The sequence below is a fragment of the Hydra viridissima genome, unplaced genomic scaffold, assembly GCF_058129835.1.
Source record: "Hydra viridissima isolate aposymbiotic clone 2 unplaced genomic scaffold, HvirCarnegie_v1 scaffold_6, whole genome shotgun sequence".
Lineage (NCBI taxonomy): Eukaryota > Metazoa > Cnidaria > Hydrozoa > Anthoathecata > Hydridae > Hydra > Hydra viridissima.
Window position 1 is genome coordinate 7692850 of NW_028324305.1, and position 10754 is coordinate 7703603.

A 10754-nucleotide genomic window follows, 5' to 3' on the forward strand; every position below is an offset into this window, starting at 1 on the left:
ACAGCATTGAAATGATCAAATGCCTCCATAAATTCTGGAAGGGTGCCAATAACAGATGGATCTCCCTTCAAACGGTTAATCCAAAGCAGATGCCAGTTTGAAAATCAGATTTTGAGGGAACCGTCGATGAAGGGCAGAGGAAACTTTCGACTTCAGTTCTTCTAAGCCAAAGTCTTCTTCGGTACGATTCGGATCGTCCATTGGAAGCCCCAAGTATCCAACTTCTTGGTCGTGATCAAAACCGCTTTGTTCCACGATGTCATCATCTGCAATATTCAGCTGGGAACGATCATTGCGCTGGGTTCGCTCTGCAGGCCGGCATACTTGAATCAATTCGTCAACAGCTGGGGTTACTAGCGATAGCGTTGGGTAATGTTCACCTTGCAAAGCGTCGGTAGCGGCTTTGAATGGTTCGAGAAATTCGAGAATCTGAAGAATGGCTTGCTTCTCTCTCTTCGTAAACATAAGATCTTGAAAGTCGGTTCCCATCAAGAGTTCATCAAGAACGACAAAATTCTATTTCACGGATTGCAGCATAATGTAGAAAGAATTCCATCGAGTGGGGCAGGGCAGCTTCAACGAATTAGCCTTGTGAGGCTCACCTGGAATTAAAATTTAAATAACTAGGTTTCAGTCTTGAAACTAGCAATGAAAAAATGATATTTATTACATACCCGTTTTTTAAAGGTTCACTTGATCGTCCACCAATTCGTAGTAGTCGTGATCCTCCACCAAAATCCCGGACGTATCTTGCTCCGGTTCGTCATCGTCATTGCCTTCTTCGCCAAGCAAAGCTCGTTGCTCCGACCGGATGGCCCACGCTTTCTTCTCTCGAGCCAGAATTTCCTTCTGCTTCTTTTCAACATCACATTTCCGATACTTGAAGTGTTGTATCCCCTTCTTACTTTTCTTGATTAATCCGTCGAAACTTTTCACCTTCTCTATTCAATCCGCCATGAGGCACAAGTTGATGTTGTGTCCGAAACAAGTGAAATGGACGACCTCCATTAGGTTCAGCGCGTCTAGGATGTTTGCACCATCGTCGGACACCCAAGCTGACTTGTCCAAAGAAATCCCCCATTCTGTAGATAGTCTTCTTAGTTCAGCAGCAATATTCATCGCGGTGTGTCTTTCAGAAAACTGCTTGGCCGCCAAAACAAAGCTGCATTGCTTCCAGTTTGCATCGATGAAATGTACAGTAAGCCCAACATAGTAGAGTCGCCGATAATTATCGACCCACATATCAGTAGTGAGACAGTAAAATTGAGCTTGTTTCAGGTCTTCTTTTACCATTCGATGCAGCTGCTCGTACTGCTCGGGGATCAGGCTTCGAGTGAAAGTGGTTCGATGAGGAAGTTGATAGCGAGATTCGAATTCTGACAGCATGTTCTTGAATCCCGGTCCCTCCACGACATTTGGAGGAACGCCATCCCAAGTGATGAAATCGCGGACTGCATGGTCCAGCACTTTCTGACGATTGGGTTGTAAATGTTTCGCCCGTCCGCTCGCAAACATTCGATCCACTGCGGCCTGATCCGGTGGGCCTCTCTTCAACTCGTTGGCATGCAAGTGATTCATGTGGTACATGAGGGTCGACGTGCCTGATGAAGATACAAGTTTGTGTTGTTTGTTGAAGTTGCATATGATCCATCCTTCCTGTTCGTGGAAGTGGTTCCATACTTCAGCCTTTTTTGCTCTCTTTCGAGACTTCCTTTCTTCGTTTTGTTTGGCACAAGAGTTGTCAGTGACCGTAACCTGATCTTGTGTGATTTCATTTTCAGAGTTGTTTTCCTTATTTGAGTTGTGTTGGTGGTCTACTTCTTCAGTCCCAAAATGAATATCACCATCCATAGCCTCGCTCTCTGAAGCCATTTGAATCATAAAAATTTAACCTGTGAAAACAATGAAAAGTATAATTATTAAATTACAAGCAAGACGAAAGATCACCAACAGTTTGTTTATCTTACTGTTTATACCGTGGATTCCTTGAATATCATAGAGAAAAGTCTTTCGTATTTAGAACTGTCATTCAGCAATACATACATAAGTTTTCACATCATAAAAGGCCTTAAAATCTTATTAAATTAAAACACTCATACTACAATAGAATGTGATTAAAATACCTGTTCTATGTGTTATTCAGCACATTTGTTATAAAAACACTCCTCAATTACTCAACAATAATTTAACTAGTACGCCGCTTTAACAGTTTTCCTAGTTTTTCCTCAAAATGCGTCTGCTAAAAAAGCGGTTAACCGCGTTAACCGCATTAACTGGTATATTTTTGTTGTTATATCGATAATATAGTTAAAGTGGTTAACTGCGGTTAACCCGGTTAATTTTGGACCCCCGACGGTTGGTTAAAGTGGTCAATTGACTGGTTAACTGGTTAGATTAACCATTTTGCACACCTCTGAACCTGAGTGAACTAAGCGTTGCCTGGTTACTTCCCAGACAGTACACGATACCAAGGGTCTGCATATCGTTATTATTTCGAACCGATAACGATATGAAACGATAACGATATCAAACGATATGAGTTTGTCTATGAAACGATAATATCGGTTTAGTTATCGTTTGAAACGATAACCAAACGATAACTTATCGTTTGAAGCGATATTATCGGCTTTTTTTTTATCGGTTTATCGGAATACATAAAAAAAACGAGAATACCGATATTTATCGGTATAATAACAATATTTTCTACAATATTCCAATTTTTTTTTTTCTAAATGCCAAATTTTAGTTCAAATAAATGATAAATCTTCAAGTCGAGTCAAGATGTCCTTTTGCCTATCTTTACCGGTTTTAAAAGTTAATCCTTCCCAATTGTATATATTATCTAGATGTCTAACTTCACAAAAATTCGTAAAGAAAAAGTGAAGAAAAAATGAAGCAACATTGTTCTCCATATTGACCCCCAGGTTGAAACTTTCCCCACTCCTGATTTTTTTACATTTAATCAATCATAAACATTAGTAAACACAATATATGTTGACAAAAAAATCTGAACTAAACACTAAATATGTATATTTCCAAAATTAAATTGCATAATTTTTGGCTTTTTTTCTTCCAAAGTTTTAATAAAGTCAGCCATTATGGTGGTCAAAATAACCCATTAATATTTATTTATTTCATTTACAAAAAAACTATAATATAAATACACTTGTATCACAAATGATATTTAAGTTAATGCTTGTTTAAATTAAAATTTACCACAGCAGATTTTAGCTTTTCTCCATAACTTTTTTGTCCTATGTTTCTATTATAGTTCATCCAAGGTTTTTTTAAACTTGTGATGAACTGATTCACCACATTGTTCTGCATAGCTACCTAAGCTAATATCATTGCAATCTACAAAGGTGAAAATGTGACACACTAAAATATGTATTTTCCATGAAACTGTCATAGCCAAATACATCTTTTGTATATAGTTAAAGACTAGAAAATGAACTTTTGAAATCTTCAATTTTAACAGAAATATCTGTACCCATTTCCAAACCAAACACAACTGATTTCACTAATGAAAACTTACGCAAGCAATTCATTATTGGTAAAATTTTGATTGCTGCAGTTAAGGTAACATACTACTCCAAAATATCTAACTGGGGCATAAATCAATTATCATTGTTTCCATCTAAACCTACACCATGATACCCTCTCATTAATGTGTAATGTGTTTTCAACCAGCTTTAAAAAGCTGGCTAAACATATTAAAGCAAAGAACAAAGTTTATCCACAACTCCCATCATAATGTGAAGCTCAGGTGGAGGAACAATGTATTCAAGAAAATTTTCTTGATCTTCTTTTAAGTAAATGAAACGAGGATTTATTACATTTTTGTATTCCTGCATTTTCAGTCTTTTTTTTCCACCATATACATATTGATTAAACAAAAGTTAGTCGTTGTTCCAGATCATATATATTATCTTAAACAATGTTAGTTTCTAAAGATGAAATAACAGTAAATATAAACAACAACAATATAATAAAGATTATAACAAGAAATGGTTAATGTCATATTTCTACATCCCCTTCCATGTTTTTAAATGTCAATCAATATAAACATAGTTTTCAGGTTCATTTCTTGAAGTCGTCCAACGTCAGAGATTTACCGGATTCAGGTTGGTAAAATTTTCTCGGGATACGTACTCTTGTTGAACGCTTTAATTTATGATCTCCGACCTTGGTATCCACAAGAGGTGGCATTGCTAATTGCGATGTGTTTGTTGATGGAGACGTTGGTGTAGATGGCGGCTGGGGCACTGATGCTATTGGTAGAGGCGATGAAGTTACTGTTTGTGCGGATGTCGGGGGTGGTGACAGTACTACGGATGGTGTTGATTTCGGTTCAGGTGGTATAACTTTGTTAGATTCTGAGACACATTCTGTGATTTGTGGTGAATCGGTAGGATTTTCTTGGCGAAAGCTGGTTTTTAGTGGTCTGGTCAATGCGACTTCAGTTTCGTGTGACTTTAGTGGGTTCAGAAACTTTCGCAAAAATTTTCTGTTTCTTACAGATAGTCTACCTGTTCCTTCAACTTTAATGACATATTGGTCATTTTCTCTACACTCGACAACTTTCCCACTGCGATCCCATTTTTTAGGGTGGTTCCCTACTTGATTTTGTATGAAAACACTATCTCCATCATGTAGTGGTGCGAGGGAACGTGTATGTTCCTGAAGTGATTCAAGGGTCCTTGCATATCTTGTTCGTAATGCTTCTTCTTTTGCTGACCATGCGTGTCTCCATGTTTTTAGGAATTGATCATTATCAAATATAGGGATTCTGTTTTTTATCCTGGGCATTGCATCGCGAATGGGATGGCCAAATAATACTTGAGCAGGGGACAACTGACAAATAGGGTCCGGCGTGTTTCTAATTGTGAGGATTGCCCTTACAAAAGCGTTATTATTGAGATCGCCATTCGGTCCCACATTGTTTTCCAGGAGACGTTTCGTCGATTTTACTGCGAGTTCCGCTCTTCCATTAGATTGTGGGTGATGGGCTGATGAAATGCGATGAGTTATACCCCATTGATGCAAAAACTCTTTTGTTTCACCAGAAGTAAATTGAGGACCACCATCGGTAGATAATTCTTCTGGGAATCCAAACGTTGTAAATAGTTTACGAAGGCACATGATTAGTCCTTTTGCGCTTATTTCTGATGTTCCTGATTTTATTCTGTAGGCTTCGGTCCACCCGGAGAGTCTATCCCCAATAATCAGATAATTCCAGCCACGAAATTCAAAATAGTCAGCGAATATGCATTCAAATGGCGTCACGGGGATGTGAGGTTGGATAGGTGATAGTCGTGCATTAGACGGTGCATTTCGATTACAGCTGCAACAGCCGTCGCGTTTACTTTGTATGCTGTAAGTGATACCCGGCCAGAAAACGGTAGCTTGAGCTCTGGCTATCATTCCTGACACTCCTTGGTGGGCTGAATGCAGTACATCCAAAATATCATTTCGTAAGGCTGGTGGGATTACAATTCTGTCGTTGTATATTATGACTCCATCTGACACCATTAAGTCTTTGCGGTATTCCCAGAATGGTAAAAGGCTTTTTTCAATATTCTTTTTATCATCTGGGAAACCATTTTCTATTGCTAATACTAATGCTTTAAAGTCGGTGTCCTTTTCTGTTTCAACTTTGACGCTTTCCCAAGACACTGCGATCATTTTATCTATGTCGTTTCGTATTGAGGCTATTATTAGAGATTCCATGTTGTCGAAATCGGTATTTTGATCGCAGGTGGCTGAATTATTAACTTCATTCATGTTCTCTGTCGGGTAACGAGAAGTAGCATCCGCTACCAGATTTGTTTTTCCTGGCTGGTGCTGAATGATAAATTTCCATGGCAAGGTTCTCTGTTTTAGTCGGAAGAGTCGTGTGTTAGCGATTTCATCTAGGGTCCTATCTCCTAATAATTTAACAAGCGGTTTATGGTCAGTTACTACCAAGAGGTTATCACATCCTTGTGTGAAATATTTAGTCTGCTCTAGACTCCAAGCCACGCCTAGCATTTCGCCTTCAACTGGTGCGTATCGTTTTTCCGTAGACGACAAGAATCTGGACCCGGCAAGAGTAATTTTCCATCCGTCTATACAGCAGTCTGGCGAATCTGATTCACATTTACAATGTTTTTGGCTCAGGTAATAACCTATGCCCAATTTTGACCAGTCGCTTCTCAAGCAGGTCTTCTTGGTGATGTCGAATATTTGGACCCCATTTTTAATTGCGCTGATGATCTTTTCCTTTGATATATTGAATGAAGTGTTAAGATCATCCGACCAAAAGAATTTTGATTTAGGGCTGAGCAGAGCTTTGAATGGGGCCATAACTTCTCAAAGTTGGGCGTAATGTGATACTTGGTTAACTAAACCGAACCAAGATCGGATATCAGTTATTGAGGATGGTGTTGGGAATGATCTAATTGCGTCAATATATTTCGGCAGTGGTTCAACTCCATCTTCAGATATTCTAAAACCTGCAAAGTCCACTACTCTTTGAGCAAATTGGAATTTTTGGGGGTTTAATATAATTCCAGCTTTACCAACGAGCTCAAGGAATTCGATTGTTCGCCACCAATGTTTAACTAGTTCATCGTCGTAATGGATGGTGTCATCTACACATCTTTGTTTGCAATTAAAGTCTGCTACGATTTCGTCAAAACGCCTGTTGTAGCCGTCCCCGCTGGAGACGAAACCTTGAGGAGCTTGAATGTATCTATAGCGTCCATAAGGTGTAATGAAGGTGGTAAGATGTCTATCTTCGATGCGTATCGGGACGCTATGATAACCATTCCATGCATCGGTTACAGTTTTCCATGAATTTCTTGGTACTGAACGAGCTAGTTGGAATGGTGATTTCATTGCATGGGTTTCTCTGTGGCAATATTTATTTAATGGGGATAGGTCGACAGTGCGACGAGGCCCGCCGTCATGTTTTCGTGTGATGACCATTCTGTGGCGCCATGTGGTAGGTTCTCCTTGGGGTACCTTTTCAATGACACCAAGAGATTCATCACGAAGTAAATCTTTCTCGACCTGATCTTGCTAATGAATTGGTATGGTGGCTGGAGTGAATGCTGCAACTGGTTTGACATTTTTCTGAATTAGAATACTAATTGGAGGTCCCTCCATGTCAGGTAAGATCTGGTGTGGGCATGTGTTAAATGTTGAGGCAGCATATCTTTCGAGAAGCCAAGTTTTCATCCGTTCGTTGTTTCCCGGGGAGCAATCAAAAGGGAGTTTAGTGGGTGCACTTGGTGGAAGGCTTCTTTTGGGGCACTCGCATGCATGGTTTGGGCTGTTTTCGCTCAATGTTTTAGTTACTTTAGTCTGAGGGTCTGAGTAAATAGCTCCATGGAGGGCACTACCAATCTCTGGAAAGTCTTTAGAGATGATACCCAGTTGGGTCATTGCCTCTTTAGATAAGTAGAATCCGCTTGCATCTGGACTGATATAAACCATTACAGCGCATTCGATTTTGTTGCCATTAGTTCGTTGTCCTTCAAGACGTACAAGAACTGCACCATCAATACGGAATTGGGTTTTGTTAGCAGCAGACATGCTATATTTCACAGGTATTAAATTTTGTGCTTTAAAACCTGTACTCTCAAACCCTTTCCTGGACCATAAGCAGGACTGTGCACCGGTATCTGTGATAACTTGTAGATATTTCGGTGTGATGGAAGGGAATGGGATACCAAATGCATCATAATCTGATTTGTTGGTGGTCATGCGCAGCTGAATTGTAGGATGAACCAATGATTGAGCTGCGGCCCATCCATCGTGGGTAAATATGTGATGAGTTATTTCTGTGGAGTGTGGCTTTACGTTGGGCATCAATAGAGACTTTGTTTTTGAATGCTTCATTGCACTTAACTTTAACACAAGTCCGCTGGCCTCAGCATCTTTAGAGGCATTTAATTTCATATCGTTTGGGATGATTCTGTTGTTCATTTTAGAATTGCGAGATCTAAGCTTCTTCCAGCAGTCTAGACATAACTTGTGAGGTTTAGTATTCCATCCTCTAGCTGATTCGGTAAATATTCTATAAGATTTTGAGCAATCTGGGCATATGGCTGTGACATTAGTATCTTTAATACCGTGTGTATTGCTCTTGTTTTGTTTCCTGAAAGTTGATACACTTGCTGTTGTTGAACTACAGATGGCATTTCGTGCCATCTCCTTACCCTCGATAAAAGCAATGATATCTGCGATTGAGGCTGTGTCAAGGGAGACCCATCCAAGTACATCTTTACGGATGTCAACATCTGATAGTCCGGCAACAACAATATCTCGTATGATAGCATCGGTAAAATCAACTGTTGTTTGTGGGTGGCAGTGGCATTGTACAATGTAGTTGCAAGTAGCAGCCTTACCCTTCATTTTTGCGTAGAATGACCGAATATTTTCGTTGTGTCCCTGTCTCATTTGGAGGAGTTCTGCCCTTCAATGTCCAGCGGCTAATAAAATTTGCCCACTCTTCTTCAGATATGTCCTGGCCAATGTGAGGACGATCCATTTTCGGTGCCTTGTGCTTTGAGAAGGCTGAATGAATGTCAATTGAGTTTGGAGGATGGTGAAGTTGGTGGCTGTTAAATAGTGCAATAGCAATTGCTTCGCTGGGGCCTTCAATGATGACTTTGCATCCTGGAGCCTGGCAAGGTAAGCGTATTGTGGACATATAATGAAAGAGAAAAGGTTAGCAAAGTCCTGCTTTTTTGTTCATACGTTAATACTTGATACTTGGATACTGAAGAAACTAACATAAACAAAAGTTAGTCGTTGTTCCAGATCATATATATTATCTTAAACAATGTTAGTTTCTAAAGATGAAATAACAGTAAATATAAACAACAACAATATAATAAAGATTATAACAAGAAATGGTTAATGTCATATTTCTACATTGATCATAAAATAAGTCTATGGAGCCCAACGTTCTTAGTTTCTCTGCTTCAAGGGAGTATTCTCCTTCACAATACAGACAGACATATTTACTAGAGTGACTTGAAAGTTCTAAAAACACTATTTGCACACTTTAGGTCAAATGCCATACTGAAGTTTACTTCTTCAAGTTGAAGAAGTGCCAATAATTCTTGAAGATTGCCATTATTCTCTAAGACCATCTCCACAATGGCAAGAATATAGCATTCCTTGACACCAGAATCTTCATATATTTCAAAGAAAGAATAATGATTGGATCAAAAACATTGATAATAACTTTTAAGAAGTTTTGACCACCATTTAAAGATATTCAGAGTTTCCTGCAATTCAGTCATTTTAACATTAATAATTGGTTCTACAGCACTTGTTAGATTCCTGTGTAAAGTAGAACATGATTTTTTGGTTTTATTTTTAGAGAGTTCTAATGCATTTGATAGCTCCATAACATTTTGGAACAAGATATGATTTACTTTTTTTCTTTTTGACTTAATTTTATTTACTCCAACTATAACAGAGAGAAGATTTCCACCTGTAGACATCTTGAACTGCTCTACACTTACCATGCTTTCACTCTCCATTTTATGCTTTAGCAATCCAGATGCTACTTGTTCCGCATGTTTATCTCCATGTGATTCACTAATATCTACGATATTGGTTACAGCTTTACTTTTGCAACAATAATGAGAAACTCCTCTAAAATTAATAGTAAGAATTTTATAACAGTTTTTGAAATAAGTAAAAACAATAAAAAATATATTGAATGAAACTTTAAAATAACATAAAGAGAAAAAATGTTTTAACTGATCTTATTTTAAACCTTATTTTTAAATTATAAAATCATAAATATAAATAATCTATACTAAGATTTAAGTAGCAGAGTCCAAAGATTTTTTCAGCTACATTTAAAGTATTTGACCCTGGGTAATTATTTGTCTGGACACATATCAGAGGTTTGCCTGATAGTACTCCTATTTACCTGAAATACATTACTTTCTATCAAATACATTATTCTGCCTGAAGTGTATTATATAATATCAACATGTATGTGTGTATGTTAATATATATATATATATATATATATATATACATATACACACACACACACACACACACACACACTGGCTAGAGAGTATATCAAAGGTACTTTAATTTATATATATATTAATGGGTTATTTTAACTACCATAATGGCTGACTTTATTAAAACTTTGGAAGAAAAAAAGCCAAAAATTATGCGTTTTAATTTTCGAAGTATACATATTTAGCACTTAGTTCAGATTTTTTTGACAACATATATTGTGTTTACTAATGCATATGATTGGTTAAATGTTAAAAAATCAGGAGTGGGGAGAGTTTCAACCTGGGGGTCAATTTGGAGAACAGTGTTGCTTCACTTTTTCTTTACAGAATTTTTGTGAAGTTAGACATCTAGATAATATATACAATTGGGAAGGATTAACTTTTAAAACCGGTAAAGATAGGCAAAAGGACATCTTGACTCGACTTGAAGATTTATCATTTATTTGAACTAAAATTTGGCATTTAGAAAAAAAAAAATTGGAATATTGTAAAAAATATTGTTATTATACCGATAAATATCGGTATTCTCGTTTTTTTTATGTATTCCGATAAACCGATAAAAAAAAAAGCCGATAATATCGTTTCAAACGATAAGTTATCGTTTGGTTATCGGTTCAAACGATAAGTTATCGTTTCATAGACAAACTCATATCGTTTGATTTCGTTATCATTTTATATCGTTATCGGTTCAAAATATCGGTTCATACCGATATA

General features: G+C 37.6%; 1 protein-coding gene and 2 pseudogenes across 1 annotated transcript; all 3 read right to left on the reverse strand.

Moving 5' to 3' along the window:
• Nucleotides 1-945: 945 nt before the first annotated feature.
• Nucleotides 946-1872, reverse strand: LOC149886838 (E3 SUMO-protein ligase ZBED1-like). The gene has a single exon (XM_090091441.1). The coding sequence runs from the start codon at nucleotides 1870-1872 to the stop codon at nucleotides 946-948; it is 927 nt and encodes a 308-aa protein (XP_089947567.1).
• Nucleotides 1873-3189: 1317 nt separating this feature from the next.
• LOC149886839 (uncharacterized) lies at nucleotides 3190-9948 on the reverse strand (annotated as a pseudogene).
• On the reverse strand, nucleotides 3931-8698 carry LOC149886840 (uncharacterized; annotated as a pseudogene).
• Nucleotides 9949-10754: the final 806 nt, after the last annotated feature.